The 25,283-nt window shown below is 55.6% G+C and overlaps 2 protein-coding genes across 3 annotated transcripts; one reads left to right on the forward strand and one right to left on the reverse strand.

Moving 5' to 3' along the window:
• Positions 1-14,204: 14,204 nt before the first annotated feature.
• IRX2 (iroquois homeobox 2) lies at positions 14,205-19,457 on the reverse strand. 2 transcript variants are annotated; one of them, XM_081231257.1, is made up of 5 exons: positions 19,133-19,457; positions 17,349-17,754; positions 16,330-17,055; positions 15,440-15,515; positions 14,208-14,737 (listed from the first exon to the last, which is right to left on the reverse strand). In XM_081231257.1, the coding sequence occupies exons 1-4, from the start codon at positions 19,379-19,381 to the stop codon at positions 15,463-15,465; spliced, it is 1,434 nt and encodes a 477-aa protein (XP_081087383.1). In that variant the 5' UTR covers positions 19,382-19,457; the 3' UTR covers positions 14,208-14,737; positions 15,440-15,462. The 2 variants fall into 2 exon arrangements, with proteins under 2 accessions (XP_081087382.1, XP_081087383.1); XM_081231256.1 differs by having other exon boundaries at positions 14,205-15,515.
• Positions 19,458-20,657: 1,200 nt separating this feature from the next.
• LOC308615669 (uncharacterized protein) lies at positions 20,658-23,429 on the forward strand. The gene is made up of 3 exons (XM_081231258.1): positions 20,658-20,739; positions 22,508-22,843; positions 23,023-23,429. Exons 2-3 carry the CDS (start codon positions 22,561-22,563, stop codon positions 23,409-23,411), a joined length of 672 nt encoding a protein of 223 aa, XP_081087384.1. The 5' UTR covers positions 20,658-20,739; positions 22,508-22,560; the 3' UTR covers positions 23,412-23,429.
• The last annotated feature ends 1,854 nt before the right edge of the window (positions 23,430-25,283 follow it).

Consider the following 25,283-nt stretch of genomic DNA (forward strand, 5'->3'; position numbering starts at 1 on the left):
CCTGAAGCCCTCTTTTGTGAACTTGCTGTAGAAAAATTTAAGGAGAAAATGGTGCTGGCAGCTGCTCTACTGAAACCAAGAAGGACTTTCCACCGTCCCCCATCTGCAGAGGAAATTGCAGGCTGCATGCAGGATTTCACATTGCTGTGTTTGCGCTTGTCTACAGGTCCAGTGGGCATTTACTGGGCCACTCCTTCTGGCAAAGCTGAGACATGAGGATGCGTCACCCCCGCCACCCTTGGCCGGCCCCAGCCCATTGTCCTCACTTCATCCATGACCTTTGTTTGCTCAAAGGCCGGCAGCAGGGGAGGCCGGGGACAGCACTGAGGGCCTGCGTTGCAGGGAGGGGAAATAGTCTGGAAAAGCAGGTCTCGGCTGGACCACTCGAGGAGCGTGGGGTTGGCGCCTAGCCCAAGGTGGAATCCACAGCACAGCCCTCGCCTGGGGTTAATCTGAGCAACTCACAAATCTCAGGTGTCTCACCTGTGAAGCCAAGACGGCAATCATGAGTCTTTTGTAGAGTCGTAGGGAAGATTAGGTGAGATAACCCGCAGCAAGGGCACAGAGTAAGCACTAACTAAACACCGGCAGCTACTTCCTTTACTTGTTAACTGCGTGTCCTCAAACAAAACGTTCAGAACTTCCGGTGGCCCCCTGTGTACCACGTGAAGAAAGTAGCATCAACCCAGAGAGGACTGAGGGTTGTCGTTTAAATGAGATACTGGACGTGGTCTGCCAGATGAAGGAGATACAGCTAATCCACAAGGATGTGGGTCAACTCCAGCTCTGCTTGTAAAGCACCTCCAGTCAAAAGACCCCCCGCTCCATGCAAGTTCCATGAGATTCCCCAGTTTCTCTCCCAAACTACCGAGCCTTCCAGCTTCTTAACTTCACTCAGATCACTGGAATGAACTGAGGTTTAGACATTAGCCATAAAAGGTACATGTGTTTTAGATGAGTGGGTCTATTTTGGGTCACAGAAACTGACACATAAGGATGGAAGGGCTACGCCTAGCAGTGGCTGAATGAAAACTCTCCTGGTCATTGGCAGCTCTCAGTCTATCCAACCTCTGTCCTCTGAGACTCCCCCCACTACACCTGCTACATTGCAGAAGCCCAGGGCTAAGTCAGCAGAAGCACGACACAGTGATGCCTCCCTCCACACGTTCCATGTGGGCTAACCATGCCGCCACCATCATCACCCAAAACAAAATTTCCTCAGAAGCCAAAGAGTATACACACTTCTGATCTATTCCTTTCCCAGCCCAAGGTTGTCTGAGTTATGAAGCAAATTAGTAGCCACTGATTAAACAACTAAACTACTGTGTTGAGAGGAAAGTTTTCAAATGCACTTACCTATTTAACTTTTCTTTCAAGGCCACTCATTAAAATTAATAGCAGTTAACGTTGATGAAAGTCTCTTTTTCATCACTGAGTTGCCCACCCGATCAACATGTGTGTGTGCTGAGGCTTGTGAGGTGGAAAAAGGGCCCGGAAGTAAAGCCGTGCTTCAGGGAAAGCTTCCCTGCCCCTCAATCCGGTGCCTGTGTGGACAGACGCAAGCACACACACGCACACACACGCACACACCCCCCCCCACACGCATGTGCACACACATGCGCATACACACATGCATGCACACACACCCACATGCGTGCACACACCCATACACACATGTGCGCACACACTCACACCATACATGCACTCGCACACACACCTCCACACAAGCATGCACACCCACACACGCATGTGCACGCACACTCACACACAGACACACTGTGTTCCCTGCAGTTTTAAGTTTTTGGTTATAACATACACAAAATGTATTTATAAGTAGAGTTGTCAAATTAATTGATGTAATTGCTAAAAAGCCATTGCTTCTTCCATGGCAGTTAAAAGCCCATAACTTCAGCAATGTAGTAAACGAACTTGTTTTATCCACGTAAGCCCCCTCTGAGTTTTTACCTAACAGGGATCCAGCACATATCCCAGAGAATTTTACTAGAAGATGTCTCAGGTGAGAAAACATGTTTTTGCTCACTTCCTGCATAAAGAAAGCTGGAGGCGCGCAGGAGGTGGCCGGTCATCACCCGCAAGGAGCCACCAGCAGGTGGCTGGACGGGCGTGGAACCCCAGCTGCTCCCTCTGCGACTTCTCGCCTTGCAGACACTTCACCTGCACGTGGCATTTCAAGACTCCAGGATCATTTCACAAGTGTTTCACAGGACACGTATTTAAAATAGACGCTAATCGTCTGCATCTAACAAATCGCACTGAAGAGCAGTTGAGGCAGTGCCGTGTGGAGTGGGTCCAGACAAGGTCAGAGGTCACAAAGGAGAGCGAACAAAGGGTGCTGGCGGAGACCACGGCCTTGTGGTCCTGGCCTCCAGGGCCTGTCTTCACTGCCTCTTGCACCCAACTGTCTACACTACTTTCTGCACTGGACTGTTCACACTGCCACCTGCCTCCCTCACCTGACTGTCTACACAGCCTTCTGCAGTTAACTGTCCACACAAGACCCCTGCAGCTAGCAGCATGCGCAATTTCCCAGCACAAAGATGTGTTTTCAAACAAGAGCAGGCAAGGAAATGAGGAGGATTATGCAGGAGGATGGCGGTCCGGGTCCTGCTGGGGGGTGAGAGTCTCGCGTCTGATTCTGCAGGCAGCTGGGTCCCCCCTCAGCCCCTCCACCAAGAGACTGTTAGGTCTGCGATATTTTGGAGGTCAGTGTAGAACAGCTTGGTGCAAGGAGGCCTTCGAAGCAGGATCCCAGTGCTTGGAGGTTGCAGGGGGCAGACAGAGGGGTGAGGGCCACAGGGAAGGCCAAGAGGAGGATGGAGGGGCAGCAGAAGGGGGCAGAGGAGGCGGACCGCAGGCATCGCTTCTCCACTATCACGTGTCTTCCCATCGGAACAGTTTTGGGACTTCCCTGGTGGTCCAGTGGTTAAGACTTCGTCTTCTAACGCAGGAGGTGCTGGTTCAATCCCTAGTCCGGTAGCTAAGATCCCATATGCCTCGTAGCCAAAAACACAAAAAAACATGAAACAGAAGCAATACTGTAGCAAATTCAGTAAAGACGTAAAAAACCTGTTGAAAGGACAATGTTCAATTTCATTTGAGTCTGTGGCTTAATGCATCTCTTGTTCTTCCTTCTCAATAAGTTCTCTCTGCTTAGAGCATAAATTACTACTTGAAAGTCATGGTCTCTTTGAACAAACCCCGATGTCTTTCCACAGACATGCAAGGCAGTCACCATGAACAAGCAATGGACAGGGCCAGGCTCTGGGCGTAGGATTACTCTGCTTTGTGCTGGTGGATAAAGACCATGGACCGAAGACCAAAGATCACTGTTTTCCAAATACATACTTTGATGGATGCACAGTGACTGAAATTCTCAGATGCCAATAGGAAGCTCCTAAGAAACCCACATCCCCTAGAGGTTTACGGTGGATCCTAAGGGGCTCACTGATAACACGCTTGGATTCACTAGTGGGACTGTGAATCAACCACACAATGAAATCCAACAAGAAATTATTCAAAACTCATCCTGCTTCTCCTGCTTTTAATTCTTGTTGAACTGAAAAGTAAGTACTTTTTTTTTTTTTTTTTTTTTGCGGTACGCGGGCCTCTCACTGTTGTGGCTTCTCCCGTTGCGGAGCACAGGCTCCGGACGTGCAGGCTCAGCGGCCATGGCTCACGGGCCCAGCTGCTCCGCGGCATGTGGGATCTTCCCGGACCGGGGCACGAACCCGCATCCCCTGCATCGGCAGGCGGACTCTCAACCACTGCGCCACCAGGGAAGCCCAAAAGTAAGTACTTTAAAGAAACCCAAGTCCACTGCCAAGAGCCCAGGATTCCAACATGAACCAATCTGAAAGCAGCTTGCGCAGGTGACTACATGTCCCAAGATTCCAGACCTCAGGAAAAGCCTCACGACCAAACCTATCACTTGGATTCTATCATATTGTCCCTTACCTTTTCTATCTGCAAACACTTGAGTTGACAAATATTCACCGTGTTGAGTTCACATCAAGGCAAACCTAGGAAGGCTCCCTACCGATTGCGTACCTGGATCTCGGAGCTGGCTGAAGCTGGAACACACAGGCTTGTAAATCAAACTGCCTGCACAAAAGGGGTCAGGGCCCAAGTTTGAACACCAGCATCCCTCCTTCCTGCTGAGTGTGGTGAAGGGTGATCTGTGTCCCCGCAGGGCTAAAGCCCCTTCCCACCCTGGGTATCACTACCTATAATGCAGACACTTCCCTGCCTCTGATGGAAACCAAAGGGCTTTCTGGCCACCCTGTGGTGGCCACGCTAAGCCACTGTCTCCGCACAGCTCTGTTTGCAGGACGCCAGTGGCCTCTGGAAACGTCTGACACTTTCAAGAGCTTGTGGGGTCATCACATCCCCGAGCTGCCCTGAGGGAGATACACCCCTGCGACAGGGGCCCCAGCTCCGTCTCACAGGGCTCCACCACTCGAATGCTGCCTGAAGTTCCACGGCGGCCAGTGTCTTTTTTCTTGTTTTCTCACCTCAGTCCTGCAGCCATGGCCCTGCCAGACCAATGGACCCCAAATCTCTCTCCAGGTGACTCCAGTGCCATCCTGGCTTAAGGACCATTGGATTAATGCATGAAGTCACTTAATGTGGAACATAAAAGCCCTGAATGTGGGTGACTGTCAACAAATCCATGCTAAGGTAAAGTGACGTTTTTAAAAAGCAGCATTTACTTATGAGAGCAGCATGTGATTTGGGAATGGGTTTTCACGAGGGAAAGGTGAGATGGAGGGTTTGGAGGGCCACCATTTGGTGGGAAAGATTGTTGAGGTCTCTGTGTGTAAAGACAAGGTTTGCCTGCTTTCTACCACAGGGTGATGGGATTCTGGATTGAACCCGAGCCACCTTACACCTCTGACTCCATCCACTCACCGTCACTAAATTCAATGCTGTCCATTCTGCCTCAATTTCTCCCTTCCACACACCTCTGCTCCAAGCCATGTATGAAAAAATCTCACTTGACAAATATTTTTAACGTATCTCATCAGTATTAGGTTTGCCAGACTTAGCAAATAAAAATAAAGAACATCCAGTTAAGTTTATTCTTATTTTTTGCATGTGGTTTACTACACAGTTTCTGTTGAAAATATACTTAAATGTACACTTTGAATACAATTACTTTTTAATTTTTGAATGATTATTGTCAGTGGAACACAAATTATATGAAAATCTTGATTACTACAAGGTAAGGAGTGATCCTGCTGCAAAGAAGACAAGGAAAAAAATGAATAAATATATAATTTATGAATTACACAGTCTTTATTACTAAGCCAAGCTTTGCCACCCCTCAGAATGAAACACCCAGACATGCACAACAATCATTAAATTCAATCCTCTTTGATGTGGTGATGACTCCTGTGCACGTTATGCTTTGCACATATTTTGTGACTGTGTCAGTTGAAGGTGTATTTTCCCAGGTAGAAAGCTAAAACGTATTGCACGGAACAGTTTATAAGCCTGATTTACAAATGTTCAGGATTTGGACACTGAATGGGGCTCATTTATCCTCTTGGCCTGACCCCTGCATGGCCATCACTGGGCCTCGGGCTGGGATTAGGTCTGTGAGTGGACCGACCGGGGCAGGTGGACAGTGATGCTAGGGCCAGCCTAACCCAACAAGGAGTACCCTGGAAGAGCCTCCGGGGCAGGAGGAGCTGGGCTTTGGGAGGAGAGCCACTTGGGGCACTCAAAGGGCCACGGCAGAATCGTTGAGTGCTGCTCCCTCCCCTGCCAAGGTTGTGGAGGTCACCGGCCTCCATTGCCTTGTCTGGGGCTCTCTGCCTAGCAGAGTGCAGGCACTACCCCTCCTGCAGGACCACTGTCCAGAGCCGGCACTGGGGCCCTGCTAAGGAGGCGCTTGCCCACCCTGTTCAGAGCTTCCACCCCATCGTCTCATGTGGGACACCCTCCAGGCGACGACCCCATCACAGTAGTCAGCGCCCTCCTCCAAGCATCCAGCCTGAGGCTGCCAGTGCCCTTGCGCATAAGCCCCTACCAGAAAAAAACTGCCTCCTGGGCCTCCTAACACCACGGTGATTTAGGAACACGACTGGTCCCTTTCCCACAGATTTGCTCTCAGCGGCTTTTCCTTACCTCAAGGTAAGAGGCCAGGAGTGCACCCAGCCTGGGACAACCCTCCGAACCCCTGCAGCCCACAGCCCACCTGCAGCTAAGCCTCTCGCTGTGCACTCTACCGAGTTTGCACGGGGAAGGCAGGGAGAGGAGGGGCCTCGAGCACCTGAGCACATCTTTTACTTCTACTTAAAGATCTAACGTCAGTCGAAAGTTTACATTATAACTCATTTGTGTGCTGACTCCTGGCAAGACGGCTTTATCTTCTTTCAAAGCACAGCCTTGACTCAGCGCCTGCTTCATAAGAGGTCCAGCCCCACGGAGAGGTTAAACCAACTGTGTTTCCCATCAGGGCTTGGGCTCATCCCCACCCACCGCAGACAGGCCCTCCTGGAGGAAGCGGGCCCTTTCAGTAACTCCTGTTTACATCTGGACCCATTACCACCTAACTCACTATTATTTGAGGGGCTGAGTATCACTAATCATTTTAAACGGATTATTTTTCCACTGCTTGAGAGCCAGAAAGAATAAACCTGGAACTGGCCTGGGCCTCCTATTTAAATAAACTAGCGTCAGAGCGCCCGATCTGCCCCGCACTTGGGCTCAGGGGTCCCCAAGTCCCCGCCTCCTGCCTCCCGTCCCACCCCCTTCCCCTCCAGGCCTTGGCGGTCTGGTCCAGGCTCCGGTCCACCGTCTCCGCTCCGGTCCACCATCTCCATATCTCAGCTGTACGGACCTCCAGGGTCGAGTTACCCCCGGGAGTCGGATGGAGGGAGGGGTGGGGCCGACGTCGCGTCGGGGGCACAACTTACCCAGATCAACAACAGGGCCCGACTCTCAAGGGTTACAAAGCACACCGCCTCCCCGGACCCAAACTTCACTGTCCCCAGCCCCACCCCAGAGCCTCCCCCTCGGCCGCTGGGGTCTCCTGCAGGTCCTGCTCTCGGGGACCCTCTCCCCACTGGTGGGAGGATGGCGACGCTGTTCCCATGGTTCCGTCCCTGTACTACCAGCTGTGAGCGTCCAAGTCAAAGTCGCCAGTGGCCACCCGAGGACGAGGGCCACAGTATGGTCTGGCAGCCAGGAATCCCGGAAATGAAGTGTTGGCAGTGACGCTGGGCTCCAGGACGCCCCAACCCCGCCCCGCCTTTGACTCTAGAGCTTGTCCTGAGGTGCTGTAGCTGGAGGAAACCCAGGCGACCTGGCGCGCTCGCGGGCGCCCCCCTCCAGGCCGTGAACTCCGCTGCGTCCACGTGGGCTTCTCACCACCTCCAGGCAGCCCTCCAGCTTGTTCTTAAAGAGAAGTGCGGGACGGGAGTGGGGGGGAGGGAGAGTGTGTCGAGGTAACCAAACTTGCTTGATCGGGCCTGTAAAACCCTGACTTCTCCTGGTAAATTGCCTGAAAAGGAGAAGAGATGTCTCAGGCCACCGGCCTGCGGGGAGTCGCATCCAGACGCCAGCGGCTCAATCGAGCGCCCTCCGGCCCCTAGCTAGGTTTATCCAGGTCGTCCCAGAGGTGCGGCCCCGCCAGGCGAGCTGTGCAGTCAGGCTCCTCCGCGCGGGTCCTGGGAAGGAGGCTGGGGGTGCACGGGGTCCCCGCCCCGGTCACTGCCCGGCGGGACCTTCCGGACGCGCGCCACGAAGGCGGCCACCGGTGCGGGGCAAGTGCTCTCAGCTGCCGAGCGAGCATCACCTCGAGCTCGGCTCCCAGCACCGCGCAGTTGCCTGGTGCGTGCCGTAAAGACCCGCAAAAGAACCGAGGGAAGGGGGCAGGCAGCAAGGCTGGCGGCGGCTCCTCCCTCCTGGGCGTGGGGAGGGCGCCCAGCCGACCCTCCCTCATCCTAAACTTGGAGGCAGTGGTTTCGATTTGCGGCAGCTAGGGCATGGACTCTGCGCCCCTTCCCCGCGCACGCCCGCGCTCCGGAGGGGCAGGGGTGCGGCACCCAGAGCCGCCCGCGAGGGTGTCCGGAGCAGGGCTGGAGGACAGGGGGCCCGCGAGAGGGGCCGGGAGGAGGAGGAGAGACTTGTCGAGGGGAGGGAGCAGCAGTAGGACCAGGGTGGGGGCTAGCGGAGTGGAGCTGGGGGCGCAGTCGTCGGAGGAGCCCGGGATGGGGCCTCCTCTGGGAGCTGGCAGGCGTCGCGCGTCCCTGCAGGCTGGTGCACGGGCCCCTAGCGCCCGGCTGCGGCCTCCCCTAAGGAGGCTGCGAAGGGCCAGACCGTCTTCCCTCGAGGGGACGGGGCCTGGAAGTGGCGGGAGGACATCAGCAGGCCACTGGACCCGGGCCTCCCGGAGCGAGATCTGGGCGGGGCTCTGCCGTCTCCTCAGCGCCCCCCGCGCCCCCGCACTGCCCAGTGCCCCGGGCGAGGGCTCCCAGCCGGGCCCTGCGGTCCCTCCCGCGCTCTCCGCGGTCCCTGGAACTGCTGCTGCTCTGCTAGCCCGCCTCGGTCCTGGCCGCTGCCTTTGGGGGCCTCGATGTGACCAATGAGCGCACACGTGGCGGCGCAGCACTGGAGGCCGGTAGGACAGAGATGGGTCTGGGGGTGTCAGCTGAAGGATGTCCTCAGCCCGGACGGCCCGGGGACTGGAGACCGTGGAGGAAAGACAGTTCCTTGAAGAAATGATGGTAGTAGCTGTGCAGGGGCCAAACGTGGGCTCAGAACCGACCCTGGGTTAAATGCCGGTAATGAACTTCGGGCCCCCGGGGGTCCCCGTGGAGAGTGCGGCCGGGAGCGGGGCGCCTCCAGGTCACGCACCTCACCCGGGGCCGCCCACAATCCCCCCTCCACGTGCTGCGGATTGGCCTCCCAGGCTGACACTGCCTCTCCCCACCCAGCACGTCGGGGCACTGATCGGCCTCCCCTCTCTTCCTGGGCCACCTACATGTCACCACCTGACCTGCTAACTCACCTCCCAACTTTTCAGGGCTCGTGACACCCCCGGGTCACGCGGGACCAGCACCTGCTCAGGACGAACTCTCGGCACCCTTCCCATCCCCCGGCCAGGGTGGTACCACTGTGCTGGTAGGAGCAGGGCCTGAAAACAGGGGTCCTCCCCCAGCCCACCTTCCCCTGTTAAAAAATGTCAGGGGTTAAAATGTTCGCTTTCCACTTTCTTTTGATCTTGGAGGGAAAAGGCTAGAAATGCTGGCACCTTTACGGGCCTTGCTTAGACCTGCGGCCGCGAGCAGCCCCAGCCCCACTAACTTTGGTCAGCCTTATTAATTCCAGCTGCACTCTATTTGTTTGTCATTTCCCCCTTTTCCTCGTGAATCATTATTTATGGCAGAGGGGGGACATAAAGGTGCCCGCTAGTAGAATGGAGGCTGGGAGGGAATTTCTGACAAGGAGAGCATGAATGTGTCTTTTCCCTAAAGGTCACCAACAGAAGGGGCCTGGTCTGATCATCTCCTCTTAGAATCCTTACTCAAGAGCATTAACTAATTACCCAATCAGAGAAATGAAAAAATATATATATATTCTTTAAAATAACCAAAGGTAATTATAACCCGGTTGTTGACACTAATGGTGAATAATTGATCAGAACTTACACACAATCAATTGTCAATTCCACCCCCCTAAAAAAATGTGAGTGCTTGTGTGGTGTTATTTTGTTCCTTCCCTCTGGGCATTGCCTATGAAGATCCACTCAGTTCCCATTTGGAGGCAGCCCCAAACCTCACAGCTGCTTCTTTAAGAATCTTGGATTTAATTTGTTTTCAGTTTCATCTAGAACCAAGTAACATTGGGACACCTTTTTAAAAGATGCTTCCTTATTATCTTGGAGCCACACTTAAACAAACAAACAAAAATCATTCTTCCTCTTTCCTTTTACCTGGGGTTGCAAAAGAACAGACGGCAGATTTCCTGACTCATCCCATTTGCATTATATTTTACCAGTAGAGTCCTCCTCCCAAACGGCTTCAATTTTTATCTTTCTTAGAAAGAGCGAGAACACTCTGCCCTCAGCAGAGAGAATACAAGTCTATTTTCTCTGCCTAGAGGGTGGAGGGTGCAGGTGCCAGCTGAGACTATATCCCTCTGTTTGCAGGAGATGCGGGTGAAAAAGCAGAGGAGAGCATGAAAATGGGGGCATTTGCTCCTCAAAGTGGGGGTAGAAGTGGTGCCTCCCTCGCCTACCAATGCCTGACGTCCAAGTGTGTAGCATCAAACACCGGTTTCCTAGCATTCTAGCCCAAGCAAAGGGAAGGGCTGGCGTGTGGTTTCATCATGGCCAATAGAAAGTAATTTCCAGCAACTGGAAAATTATATTGTCATAGATTACTTCTCCTTATAATAAGCCTTTAAAATATCTGCAGGGATTTGTCACTTACATAAAGGTTTGCAAATACATCAAAGGGATATGTCCCCTTTGCGATTTGTAGAAATTCAAATGATGTTAATCATAATATCCACATATCACAGACTGTTGTGTATTGTTCCCAAGATTGTCTCTTGGGTTAACACATTTTTTTTAATGTTTAAAATGTTATTTTTGTAAAAGGCAGTTTAAAAACACATATTTAATGGGTGTATTTATATCCTTAGTTTGGGGTTAAAATGAAAGTTTTCCTTGGGATTTTCAATGCACTGGGAAACTAAAGAAAAAGTATGTGGTGGATAATCAGTGTAGACTGTTACTTGGAGGAACTTTCTAATAATCCAGCGTATTGTTTACATTTGAAAAGGGATGCCTCCGACTGAAGAGATAAATGGCTTTGTAATGATTTTTGCAAACTGATGTCTCTTTACTGCGACTCTAGCAGAGAAAGTTTAGGGCACATTTTTTCCATCACGTTAAGAAACAAAAGGGTCGACTTGACTCTTAGCCTCTTGGATAATATTTCAGGGCGATTTTAAATGACCCTAAAACGCACGCGGCCAGTGGAGGGCGGCTGCTCCGTCCACGTTTTCCGCAGCGGTGCGCACGGCCCAGGTCCAAAGATGCCGGATAAACACGCGCGGGAGGACAGCCTCGCGGGCACCCGGCCGCTTCCGCGCTTCCTGGACCTGCTCGGCGGCGGCAGCGGCGGCGGCAGCGAGGGATGCGGGATGCGCGGAGCCCCGGCCCGGGCGCCCGGCCCCTTCCTCTCCGCCGCCCCCGCGGCCTCGCCGCAGACAAAGGTGGATGAAGTTCTTTTTAAGTTTCAAAGGCAGTTGCCCGGCAGCTTTGCAGAAACAATAACTCTTTTATTGGGAACAAATGTTGACATTTGACGGGCGCGGAGCCTGAGGCCGCCGCGCAAGCGCTCCCCTTGCTCTCGGCAGCGCCCGGCCCCGGGGCCCACCTGAAATTAAAGCGCGAATTCCGATAAACCTGCTCTAAAGCACCCGGGGCCGCGCGGGGTAGAGGCCGGCCCGCCGGACCGCGGGCTGCATCCCAGCCGAGGAGCGGGAGGCCGGGCCAGGCCCGCGTCCCCAAGGCCCCGCGTGCTCGCCACTGCGCGCCCCCCTCTCCTCCGCCTCCGTTACCATCTGCGAAAGTCTTCGTAGGCCAGGACGTAATGTTTGATTAGCTAGATTTTAAAGCAAAAGATAAAAATCAGACGCAGCAACTTCCTTCCCTAAGAAGGGTCTCTCTGTCTCTGTGTCTGTGTCTCTATCTGTGTCTGTTTCTCCCTCGTCTTCCCTAAGGATCTGCGTGGAGAAACCATAACTCACTCTGCATTTCCTTAAAAAGATCCCGCTAAACACCTGCAGCTTTTATGTGCTTAGAGCACATTTCAAAATCAAGTTTTCCAGAAAGAAATTCAGGTCAGGAAGGCAGGGTGGGTAAGTTATGGAAATCTTTGATAATTTGTTGGACTTATAAACATCAAAGAAGATTCGTTAGCCTGGGCTAATCTCCTGTGCTGCTTTGAGTTTTCACCCATTGAAAGGTATGCGTTGTCCCTGAGCGGAGGGCTGCCGCGTGTGTGTGTGTGTGTGTGTGTGTGTGTGTAGGGCTGCCGCGCGCGCGTGTGTGTGTGTGTGTGTGTAAGGGATCACATGTCCAGGTAAAACAATCTTCAGTTCCAAACGGAGACAGCTTTTATCCAGGCTTCAATTTCTGAACATGTGCAAGGAGATCAATTTTTGCCTGGGTTTCCTACTTCCCCACTCCACACTTCTTTAAGAGATGGAGTGCCCTCAGTGTGTATATTCACTGGGGGCATGGTCTTTCAGTGCTTAATTTGTTAAATATTGTTAACTTTCATACTTTTCACTGAAGTCTTCAAATATTCAAATTATAATATTGCATATAGCAGATATTGCTGCCATGTGCATTGTACTCCCTGCTGATTTAGGAAATATAGCTAATATTAATAAGAGCAAAACTACTTAACGCCTTCGTATGGCAATGTCAAATGCTATCTGGAGGGAAAATCATTATCTTCACAGTAATTCTACAAAGCTTTCATCTAAGACAAAAACAGGCAAAGGAGCTCCCGCCTCACTTTTATGTCCACAGACTCGAATTTGTTTTCTTCCAGACATGCTGCCACAGAGTAACCAGGCTGCCCACGTGAAAAATCTTCCCTGTTGCCAAGAGATAGCTCAGATCCAAACATGTCAAGGTCTCTTACTAGGAGAGGCAGGAAGGGGAAAAAAATAGTTGTGTACCCCAGAGATTCGCTTTCTGCTAACCTCCAAATGCTTATCTACTCAAAGCCAACAAAATGCCTGAGAAGTAATAGAAAACCGAAACCTTGGCCTGCGTCTCTGTTGGCAGTCAGACCCCACCGTTCCTCCCCACAGGCATGGCGCTGTGACCAGTTCACAGCCCCCTGGATTTGCCTCAAGTATCTAAGATTACTTTCAAATACCCTTTCTAACAAGACCCCAGCAAGAGGCCACTAATTTCTAAGGCACAAAAAGCCACTGGAGAGAGATCCGTTTGTCAATATCAACTGGTCCAGCAATTTCCCATCCTCAGACACATCGGCCTATCGGAGCTGGCAGATGTTTAGACAAGATTTTATAAATTGTTCAATATCAGCCCATAACGAACCCCAACTGACCATTCCAAAGCAGCTAAAAGCATCCGGGACGACCCCCGCTGGGATCCAATAATGCTCTCAGGCTGCAACATTATTAATCATGGAATAAAATAGATGAACCTCTTGAAAAATAAGTGTATGATTGATTAAAGGGCAATCTAAGAGGCTATTATTCTTGTTTTATAACCGTAAGTTATATTCGCTCAATTTATCTTTGGAGAGGAAATAAATGATTGGTCATTTCTTTTCTGAAATTATATTATATGGATATCCATATAATTTTGCTGAAAATTAAAGTGACAGTTTTGCTGCTTTTATGATACTAATCAAAGGGAATATGTTCCCTGACTACAAATTCTAGGCTTGTCCTATAATTAGATAGTAACACAATAACGAGGCAATAGGCTAAGGTTCTTTAAACTTTTCTTTCCCCCCAGGGTAAGGGTAAGAGTCACTGTAAGGAAAATAAATCTCCCCTCCCAGATTTTCGCCGTGTGTTTAATGTGAGTTATATGAAAATGAGAGTTAAGAAGTCATCCAATAAATCTGAATAATCTACGCCAATTTGGATAATTCAAGGTTACAATAAACAATTATTTCCCTCAATAATTTATGGTGAAGGTGTAACTATTATCCATGTTATCACAATTCTCTAGTTACTGAGAAGGTTCAATAAGCCTAGACCAGAAATAAATATAAAATGGATCCTAATGCAGAGGCATATCAGATCATTATATCTTGCCAAGCTTTTAAAATGTATACTAACAAGCCATTTTCATATTCAGAACACAGAATCTGAATTTTCTTGCAATGCAGGTGTATATAAATAACCTAAAACCACACATATCTCCCTGCCGTGTACTTCTCTTCCATCTGCCTTTTTGTAGGAGCAGGAGAAGGGAGAGATTATTTTACACATTTTCATTAAAAAGCCTGAGGTCAGATCACCTGGGCAGAGGGGCTACTATCACCAGGACTCCCTACCCACATCACTCTTCCAGGACAAATGAGCCCCAGACACCACACTGTTGTAGACTAGTTTGCTTTTATTTACAATTTAAGATATAAATTAGTAAAGAATTCTTGTTAAACAACCAACAAAGATTATATAACCAGCAATGTTCAAATAAAAACCAGGCAGAATTTATTTACAAAAGGTTTAGATTCCATTGCAATACAACTTGCATAAATTACTAGAAGCTTTATATCATTATAAAAATAAATATCAAATTTGTTTCCACTTCTTAAGTACTCAAGTTCTATAATCACGTTTTATTTCTACTGTGTACATCTTTTACAAATAAACTTTACAGTAAATCCTATCACACCTATAGAATATATACCGTGGCAATGAAGTGATCAATTCAAGATATCCTGAGAAAAAAGATTGTTTTCAAAAGTCACACATACATTGGGGAAGCTATACTATGCCAACAAATTCACATATGTCCAACAAAAGTCTGTTCCAATAGAGTCTGTGGGTTGGCAGTGCCCTGTGGATCCTTCTCTTTTACAGTGGCACAAGATGTGGTCCGGATTTAGAGATCATTTTTTTTTATCTGTATATTTATGAACTTGGGAAGAGAGAATGGCCTGCTGACTTTTTTTTCCAAAGCAATTGTGACACCTACCTGTGGACCAAGGAAAAGACCAAATCATCCCAAATCCTTCAGTCCCATGCCAACATCATATTCTAAACAGGAGTCCATCTGAAATGGTTTTGCCTCTTTCCCATCTTCAAGATCTGTGATTAATAATTGTGCCTACTTGTAAAGTGGGTATTTTTTGAGTCACTGCTGTCAGCCAGGCGAACTGCACGGCCCTACCTAGTCCATCTGGACATAGGGACAAGCCTGATAAAAGACTAGACTAGTCCTTCTATGTCTCTCCAGTCTGACTCTGCAAAGATCATCTATAACGGGGTTTGATACCCCAAGTTTCAGGAGCACTCGCTCATCAAAGCAAGTGTCTATTAAGGGTCTAGCATAGTTAAAAAAAAAAAGTTCCAAATTGCATACAAATACCCAGATTTTAAGAATCTATATTTTTCCAAAGAGAAAACAACAGCAATAAATACATTCCAGTTAAAGGAGTGATTCTGTAAAGCAGAACTTGAGCAGAAAAAGAGCGACTCTCTAAAAGAGCACGGATCCCCTCCCACTTAAAGGGGAAAACAAAACAAAACAAAAAAGGCGGGGGGAGGGAAGATTGCAATGCTCTGTCCTCAAACCCCGTGACAAAAAGCAAGAAATACACATTAAGCAAGTTTACAGGGCAACTGGTTCGGGGAGGCTCCCCAAGGGGTAGGGGGGAACCCCAGGGAGCCCACTTACTTGCATTGCTGTGTGCGGCCCTTCTATAGGTAGGGCTGGAGGCCTCCACCAACCACGGTGCAGCCCTCACTGGCATCTGTCAGGGGAGGGGGCAGTTAGTCAGAACCCACCCCCAGAGCCATCAGTCTCCCAGACAGCAGCACAGCCACCAGCCTGCACACCCACGCACGCCATGCCCTTGCCCCCTGCGCCCAGCGAGGAGTTCGGGGGAGCCCGCTGTCTCCACCACCGCTGCCTGAGACAGACTTCGCTCATGTTTCCACGTCCTCATTTTCTCTCCCCCTCGACTCCTTTTACAGGTCTTATCAGCTCAAGCCTGAATTATGAGCAACAGAGACGATATAAAGAAAAGGAGAGAAAGAAAATAGGCTCTCGTTTTCTATTTTGAAGATTTAAAAACTAAGGCCTCTGGGAAGAACTAGAATGTTTTGTTTCCTTCCAGCCAAAGGCAGAAGAGGAGATTCAGCTGAGACTCTATAAAGGGACAGAAAACATAGAAGCTTAGGCTCAGTCAGCAGGCGGAAAGCTGTCTGCTGCATGTTGTGGCAACTTGTGTTTGCCCAAACGAAAGCAGTCACGAGAATACTAATAACGGTAATAATGATAAATCAAATGAAAAGTCAGTTACAAGGGGGCAAGTCCCGCTGCGAGGCAGGATCGCCTGGCCCTCCGCCCCCTTTCGGCCCTCACCACCCCTTCACTTCTAACTTGGAGTCCAAGAACCACCGTCCAAAGACGTCCTGTCTTCTTCCTGTTCTCGTGTAAGCGACAAAGCTTCCCCGGCCAGACCTACAGGTCCCCCGGCCCCTTCCCCGGCTCCTCGAGGGTGCTCACCCGGGGACCCGCCGGCGCCCCCTCCCCCAGGGCCCCGCGGGCCGCAGGCCGCCTACCTTTCTTGGGCTCGTAGCCGCCGCCGGGGGGCCGGTAGTGGGGCTCCAGCGGGTGCGCGCCCGCCTTGCCCGCGTCGCTGGCAGCCTTGGGCGCCCCGTGCAGGGCCTCTCCGGGGGCCGCGGCCGCCGAGTTGTACCGCAGGAGCCCCTGGCCCTGCAGCGCCGCGTTCAAGTTCCCGTAGTTTGTGTAGTTGCCGTAGAAGGGCGACGTGTAGTAGAGGTGGCGGCCGAGCAGCGGCGACGCGGGGTAGGGCGAGCCGCCCGGCGGCGCCCCGGACGAGGCGGGCGCGGCGGCCGCTGGCAGCCCCGGCGGCGCGCAGCCCGGGCCCAGGCTCGGCTGCTTGAGGTCCGACGTGGCGATCTCGGCCAGAGACCACAGCTTGGGCTTGCTGGCGGGCGGCGGCGCGCCCGGCGACGTCCGGCTACCCAGGGGCGTCTTGCCGCCGCCGCCGCCGCCGCCGCCCCCGCGGGGCGCGGCCTCGGATGGGGGGCTCAGCAGCGGCGCCTCCACGCCGGTGAGCGGCGACGAGGTCACGGGCTTGGGCGGCGCCAGGTCCCGCTCGGCCTCCTCGTCCTCGTCCTCGTCGTCCTCCAGGTCGTCGTACTTCTCCTTGCACTCCGAGCCCGACTCGCACAGGGGGTCCCCGGCCCGGCACGGCAGCTTCTCTCCGTCCGACTCGGCGGAGCACGAGTGATCCGTGAGCGAGTCGACGTGCAGGCTGATCCCTGCAGGGGCGCGGGCACGGTCTGTGGCACCCGGGGGCTCTCTGCCCCACCTGCTCCCTCACTTCAACCCAACCCGAGCCGCGTCCTCGAGGGAGCGCGACCTCCCAGGACGCGCACACCGAGGAGTTGCTCGGCCCCGGAGCTGCCAGGCGGCCGAGGCTCCAGGCCCGAACCTGGAGCGTCGGGCGGGCAGCACCCGCCCACCCCCCCGCCTCATCCTCCCTGACCTCAGCTTGGCGCCCCGCCTGGGAAGAAAGCCCCCGTGACCCTGCGCCCGCCTCGGCCCCTCTCACCTTCGTCCTCCGCCGAAGTCTCCGTGCCCTCCTGCGCCTTGTCCGGACTCTCCTCCTTGCTCCTTGCCGAGTCTCCCTCGTCCTCGTCCTCGTCCTCGCTTTTGTTCCTGGGGGCCCACGTCATCTTGTTCTCCTTCTTGAGGCGCCGGCGCGCGTTGGCGAACCAGGTGGAGACCTGCGTGAGGGTCATCTTGGTGATGATGGCCAGCATGATCTTCTCGCCCTTGGTGGGGTAGGGGTTCTTGCGGTGCTCGTTGAGCCAGGCCTTGAGCGTGGCCGTGGCATCCCGCGTGGCGTTCTTGCGGTAGGCCGGGTCATTGAGCTGGTACGGGTAGGCCGCGCTCCCATAAGGGTGGTAGCTGATGGCGCCCGTCATCCCGGTCGTGTGTGCGTCGTAGGGCGCACCCTGCAACCGACAAGAGCCTGGTGAGCGGATCGCTTGGGGGACCTGCCGGGCGTCAGTGCCAAGGCGACCCCTCCGCCCGCCCGTGGCCGCCTTTCCCACGATGCCTCCGGCGCTAGAGCTGCGCTTCCCGCGGCAACAGCGCAAAAGGACGCAGCGGGTAATTTAAGGCCAGCTGTTGATCAAGAAAAGCGAAACGGTTTTATTATCAAAATTTCCAACTATTTCACTTTCCTAAAACGACGCATCTTCCCCCAAATGTCCCTGGGCCGCCGGTACAGACGTACACAAATACGAACGTACACACAGGCCCACAGGTAGTTTCTCGATATCTAAATTTCTCCGGATGTTAAGTGCGGCTGCCTAACCTACTCCCCCTCCCCCGCCCTTATATGGTTAAAAAACTACCTTAGAGCCCCCGCTCCGCTATTCACCGCCCTAAAGCTCGGCAAATCCAATTTGCAACTCAGAAGCCACTAACCGTTTCGAATTCTTCAAATACGTGGTAATTAGCATGTTAATTCAGCCTTTAATGTTTAAATTCGAGACTTTTACAGCCTTCGCCGAGGCCCCAGCTACTCCAACGCTGCCCCGGAATTCCACCGAGCGCGGGAGGTGGCCACAAGCCCCCGTTACAAGCCCCCGTTACGGCCTCCATCATCTAAAACGCGCTTCGCCACACCCGGCCGGGCCCAGCTGCAGACCCCGAGGAGCGCGGGCCGACCCCGGGTCGGGGAAGCAGGAGCTGCTCTCGGTGCGCAGGGGACCGAGGCGGCACTTAGCTGGCCAAACGCCGGCCGACACGTTTTTCCGAAGCATGGCCTGTGGGACAGATTAAGGCTGAGATCTTGGCGGCCGGGCCCCTGAGCCTCTGCCGATGCTCCCTCCCTTCCCCACCCCGGTGACCCCAAGCCCCTACAAGTAGATGCTAAACACTCGGTAATCGCCCCGGAGGCCCCAGTGGCGCCGACCCTCGCGCCCCGCGCCGAAAGAAGCGAGCCCCGGCCCGCTCCGGACTGCTGGCCGAGCTTCGGCGCCTGAAAGAAGGACCACCCCAGGCCAGATCCCATCCCGACCCCAGCGGAGTCGCACTTCACAGGCTCTTGGGGAAAATGACCCCTGCAGCCGAGGGGAAGGGCGTGGAGCGCGAGTCTCGGCCCGCGCTCAGGACGTCGCCGGCCGACCGCCCTGCCTCTTGCCCTGGCCTCTCGTCCCGCCAGCAGCGCGGCGACCCCAGTCGGCGACTGCGGAGCCACCTCCCACGGCACGTTCCCCGCGGCCCAGCTCGCGGATCCCCGGCCCCGCTCCGCCAGCGCCGCGATCAGTGTCTCCAAGCCTGGCGTCACGCGTCCAGCCCGCCCGCCCGCCCGTGCGCGGTTACCATGTAGGATGGGAAGCCGGCGGCGGCGGCGGCAGCGTCGGCCGAGTACTGCAGCGGGCTGCCAAAGCCCGTGGCCGCCTGCGCGGTGAAGGCCGCGGAGCCCGGGTAAGGGCTGAACGCCGAGCCCGACGCCGAGCGCGCCAGCTCCTCGCTGCGCGGCGCCGCCAGTGCCGACGCGCCGTACGCCGGGCACGAGTATAGCGCCAGCGAGCCGGGCGCCTGGTACAGGTAGCCCTGCGGGTAGGACATGGTGGGCGCGGGGCGCCGGGCCCGCGTCACGCCGAGCAGCGGGCAGGGCGCGCGGCGCCCTCCATCCACGCCCGGCCGGGGCGCGGCGCGGCGGCGGCGGGCGCGGGGACCGCCGGCCGAGGCAGGCCGGCCTGCGCACTAGCCCGGGCGGCCCGCGGGCCGGGGGAGCGGCTGGGCTGCGGCGGCGGCGGCGGCGGCGGCGGCGGCAGCGGCAGCGCGGAGCCGGTGGGCGCAGCCGCGCGCCAGGCCGGCGGTCGGGGTTTGGGGGAGTCTGGACTCGGGAGTGAGGAGTTGAGGAAGGAGCGCTCGAGTTTCCGAGGGACATTGGAACGCGGAGCTGTCCGTCACGAGCTCATCTGCATATTCGGGCGCCCGCCCCCTCCCCTGCCCCGCCCGCTTTGCCCGCTCCAGCCGCAGGGCCGCGGCCGGGGGAGGGGCGGAGACAGGCCGGGAAGGGGGCGGAGGAGCGGGCGGCGGGAGGGAGGAGAGAGGGAGGAGGAGGAGGTAGGGACGCGCAGGCTTTTGTGGCGCGGTCGCCTCTCGCGCAGACCCAGCCCGCGGCTCGCGGCCCCGCAGCCTGGCGGGGCCGAGCAGTGCGCACCCCCTCCCACTTGCGCGGACTCCCGGCACCCGCCCTCCCACCTTCCGCAGCCAGCCCCCCCAGACCCCACCGCGCTGGCCCCCTTCCCTCGCCCCGCCCCCAGCTCTGCCCGCGAGAACCCGGCAGAGGCCGCCGGGCTGCCACCTGGGGGGACGAACGGCCCGTGCCCCCTCTCCGCCCGGGTGACTGAGCGCAGGAACCAAGTGCCAGGGCCGAGGGCCGCGGGTGATGGGGCGGGAGTGTGGCACCCGAGGCCCGGGTCCTCCTGGGGGTGCCGTGCGTGGCGCTGACTTCCACCTCCCTGCGTCCACCCTGCCTGCCGCGCGGTGCGAAGCTCCCCGCGTGGCCTCGCGTCTGGTCTCCGGCCCCGCGCCTACCAGCGTGTCCCCGCGGGACCCGGATCCGGGGCACTTTCGTTGCGAACTGCCAGGAGGGCCCTGAGGTGAGCTTTCTGACCCGAAGTCCGTAGTGGCAAGCCGGTCCCGGGGTGTTAGGACTTTCTGCTCTAGGAAGCGTTTTAGCCCACGCCTCCAGTGCTTCGTCCGGGAAGGCGCCGCCCGCCCAAAGGGTTTTATTTTATTTTGTTTTAATAAGTTGACTCCTCTTTCGGATTTGTGTTGTAAAACACTCTGGGGAATGATTGTCACCGGACACACCGCCTCTGGCACGACGTGAAGCCTCGCTGTCACTCGGGAAGGGACGAGAAAACGACAGGCTGGTGGCACGGGCGGCGCAGTCGGCGGCACAGGTAGCTCAGGTAACAGGCGACTCGGGAAGTGCTTCGCAGGGCCCAGCGGCGAGATGCTTAGCAAAGGGCCCTGGGACTCCCAGTCCCTCGAAAACACCCTTCTCCCCATACCTTCTCCGGGGGCCGGGCCAGCGGAAGCGGGCGTCTGGCGACGGGGCTGGGGGACGGGGTTGGGGGGAGGCCACCGGTGGCGCTCAGGAGGTCCACGGTGGGTCGGGTGTGTGCGGATACGGCGGGGTGGCCCACACAACAGGTGCCACTTCCTCGGCGGCCGTCTCGGGTGGGTGACCTGTAGGGGGAGAACGCGGTAGGTGGGAGCTCCGGCCCGCAGACCCCCCCTTCCCGCGGCCCCCTGTTGGTTGGGCAGCTCTCAGAGTGGCCAGAGTTATCGCGTTCGGGTCGCGGTCGCGCGGGCGCCGTGCGCGCGTCCTGCGGCCGCTCTGCTGGCTGCGGCTGCAGCGCGGGGACCATGAGGGCCCCAGTCTGCGGCCTGATCGCCTGCGGAACCTTCGAGGCCGTCAGGGTGCGTCTGTCTTTCCCTAGGTCCAAGGGAACCAGATGTAAACGGCAGTGCCGGGCTTGAACAGAACCCACCCTCCTTGGCCTGCGGGTGCGTCTCCCGGCAGGTGCGGTCCAGGCCCTTTAACCAGCCGCCTCTCCCCCAAGCCCCCAAACCACTCGCTCCCTCCTGTCCCCCCACGCTGCCTACAAACCCCAGCCCGCTCCCGCCACACCTCACTCGCCACCTCCCCCCCAAACACACCCTCCTCCGCCCCGCCCCGCCCCTCCCCCACTACTTCCCACACACTCTGGGCCGCTGCGAGGACCCAGCAGGGGAGTTTCAACAATGCTGTGACCCCAAGCAGGACGTCCTAATTCAGTTCAGGGCAGATATTTTAAATCAATTATCCCAGCGTTAAAAAGGAAAGAGAAGGAGAGAGAGCCAGAGGCCCCAGCAGCCCTGTGGCGCATGCCTTTGACAGGACCCAGGGCATTTGTGGTCTTCCTGGGAGGGTATTCGGCCGGGAAGAGGCCATAAATGAGACAGACGCACGTTGATGACCAACATCAACAGCAACAGATCAGGTTACAGGCCTTCGGTTCGCTTCCAATTACATAGTTGAAGTGAAAAAATCAGGTCTAATGTTTATCTCCAAGGCAGACTGGCCTGAGTATTTCCCTTTCTAAAGACCAGTCCCTGCTGTTGTCTCCTTAGCATTTGGGCCGCCCCCCCTCGCCCTCCCTCCCCTCCCTCGACCTCTCTCCTGGGCCTGATCTCTGCCAGGGGCAGAAAAGAAAACAGCGAATTATTACAAAAACATCCCCAGTTTGGAGCAGGAGCATAAGCTCCGATACACTCGATTTTGACATCAATTAAGTGTATAACCAGACATGTGCACGTGGCTTTGGAGGGTCTCGACTCGCCCAGGGTGCATCTCCAGAAAGCGCCGCCTGGCTCTTCCCTGTGCCTTTAGCTCGGCGCTGCTGATTCTGAAGACAGTCTCTTCTCTGAGTGTGTTTATCCCCCAGCAATTATACTCCTCGACTGGAATCTAAATTTTCCGTACTGCTGCCTGCTGCTAATAAAAACCGTCTACCTTGCGCTATTAAACAGTCGAATCGCCCTACACGCCGTTTTTATTAGTAGTGACTGTAGCAAATTAAAATGCCTACGCAGAGACATTAAAACTTACGCTCAGCATTGTTACTGGGGTATATAAACTCCGTTTCGCTTTAAAGCTCTCTGATTTTTTAAAATCACTCTCCCTTTTCGTAGATGAAAGTTGGCTGGGTCTTCTTTTTAAAAACTCAATCGAAAGAACAGGCTGTATGTGTCGAGGCTCGACGCGGTGGCTGGGAGCGCGGCCGCCTGCGACGGTGGCCTGGATTCGCTGGAACTGCGTCTCGGGTCACCGCGGGGAGCGCTCGGCTGCGCCCCGGGCCGCCAGGCCGCCTCTCTCCGAGAGCAGGGACCTAGATGCTTCGCTCACGGTCGTGGAGGGTGTTCAGGCCTGTGGAGCGCCTGGGTCCGGACGTACACTTGGCTTCTGTTGCTTTCAGTTGCCCTCCAAGCTGGATTTAAAGAGAAGGGCCGGCGCGCAGGGCCAGCCGGGTAAGTGCCCGGAAAGCGCGCTCACACCGAACCATTAACCTGGGCAGTGAGCTTTCAGGTTTACGGTGGATCCCCCGCCCCTTTGCCCCAGATGTGCATTCAAAAAAAAAAAAAAAAAAAAAAAACAGCGGGCGTCGTGGTGGTTAACACTGTCACATTTCTGTTTCTTGTCCCAACAGTGGCCGATGCCTTTAGAACAAGTCGGCGTGGACATGCACGTTTCAAGGAGCTGTGGTTTCCTGGAGGCCAAGCTCTGGGAAACGGCAGAAACGCGCGCGGGCTTGGGCTCCGGGTCCTTCCCGGAAAGCGGCGGCGGCGCAGGCCGAGGCGCCCCCCACCTCCGTCCTGGGGCTCCCGGGAGCCGGGCAGGCTGAGCGGCGACGCGGCCCGAAGTCGTGCGCGCGGGCGGCGAGGGGGCGCTGTGGCCCGCAGCTGCCACCTCGTCCCCACCGCGGTGGCCCCGGCGCTGTCCCCGGCCACCGACGGGCGGCGGGCTTCCCGGACCTGCCTCCTCCCACGTCGGTTTGATTCGGGGAAGAAGGACAATAACACTGGAGCATTTCAATAAAACCTGAGTCTCACTCGACCTTTCTCTCTTTCCGCCTTTTGCCCTGTCTTCCGGGGAGTTTGTAAGAGTTTGGTGGGAAAATAGGTGCCATTGTGGAGCGTGTAAATTTGGAGGGGGGTCAGTTAAGATTAAAGAGACATATTTTACGTGGTTCCCCCGAATTAAGTCACGTGTGAAATCTAAGTCGTTTCAATGTATAAGGCACATTTCCAGTGTGTTCCTAACCGAGTTCTCCTGTGCCCGCACTTCCTGGCGGGACTGCGGAGCGAGCGACAGCAAGAACCAGGAGAAAGAGCACGAGAGTTCGGTTCTGCGTTTTCCTTTGTTTTTCTTTTCTTTTTTGGAAAACCGAAACACGTCGCTATAAATTGTACAAAATTTAAGTCAAAATGAAACGTAAATGCCTTCCAAGCGGGGTTGAGTCCGCTCACGATTCTATGGACACTTTGGATTTCCGAGGTTCTCAAACCCTCTTCTGATGCGGCCACGTGTGTCTGGAAGACAAAGTCGTAGGCGAACCCGCGCGAGGCCCAGGGGTCCCCGCCGCTCCTGTCCAGGAGCCCCGAGCTGGGACGCGGCCCGGGGTTTTCAAACGGGCCCGAAAGCCTGGGCCCTGCGGGCAGCGCCGCGGGTGGGGACCCGGGCTGGGGCCCCAGGACGCAGGGAGCTCTCTTCTGCGCTTTCTGGGCTCAGCCGGCGACCCGGCTCTCCCACCAGCGGCTCGACCCCGGAGCTCGGACGACTGCGAGGTCTCCTGGCCGCTAACGTGTCCCTCTCGGTTTCCTTTAGTGGCAGCACAGTGCCCATCCTCTCCACAGATGCCCCGCCTCCGACGCGCTTCCTGAAGTTTCTCCCGCGCTGCGCCCCGAGAATCCTCCCCTCGCCATTTTTCAGCATCCCGCAGGCTCGGCCTGCGTGCTCCCCTGGCTCTCGGCTCATCCCTCCTCCCCACCCGTCCGGAACCGCAGACCCTAGTGGCGAGGCGTGCGCGCGGCCACGCGCCCAGGTCCCCGCCGGCGTCCGAGTCCCCGGCCTGGAGCGCCGAGCGGGAACTGGATGGCGGGTGCGGCGGGGGCAGGGTCGCGGGCCGGGTACGGGATGAGGAATCCGAGTTACTGCAGACCCGTTTCCGGAGCAGCGAAGACCCGAGCGCCCTCGTCCTGCAATCGGCGGCTGTCTGGAAGGAGAAGTGTTCGAGAGTCCTCAGCCCTCCACGTTCACGGCGTGGACTCGCACACACGTGCGCGCGCACACGCGCGCTGCCCGGGGAGGTCCGCGCGCCGCGGGAGCTGCTCTGGGCAAGTGGAAAGAGATAAGAGTTGTCAGTTTTTTCTTTTCCCTTTTCTTTTAAGTGTTTCTGCAAGACAGTCACTGGAAGAACTTAGCTCACCTCCATCCCCCACCTCTCCTCACCCCACCCTCAGTCCCTCCGGCAGCTACTCCATCACTCGCTTCGCCTTCTCCGTTTTACCCTCCGGAGCGCACCGTGGGGCGTGAGTGCGGGTGTGAGCGCGCCCAGGGGGCTGCAGAGACCGCGCGAGTCGCTCCGACCGGCCGGAGTAGGTAGGATCCTCGCTCGCAAGAAAACATGGGAGGAGAAGGAAGTGTGTTTTGACAATTGCTTTCATCAGAGAAGCGAGGCTGTATAGGGCGTTTGTCTGGGGCCACGCTTCATATCCTTTTGCCAACTCTCGGTTTGTGCACCCAAACGGCTCGCCCAGACCACGATTCGGCGGCGCGTAGTCAGGGCCACACACCAGCCCTCCCCAAGCTCTCCCACACACTCTGACACAGCTGGGTTGCAGAGCCAGGGGTAAGGGAGGACTTTTTTTTTTTTTTTAATACTGGAGGGAATGCAGAAAGAAAAGTTTG

This window comes from Mesoplodon bidens (assembly GCF_964165515.1).
Source record: "Mesoplodon bidens genome assembly, chromosome: 4".
Classification (NCBI taxonomy): domain Eukaryota; kingdom Metazoa; phylum Chordata; class Mammalia; order Artiodactyla; family Ziphiidae; genus Mesoplodon; species Mesoplodon bidens.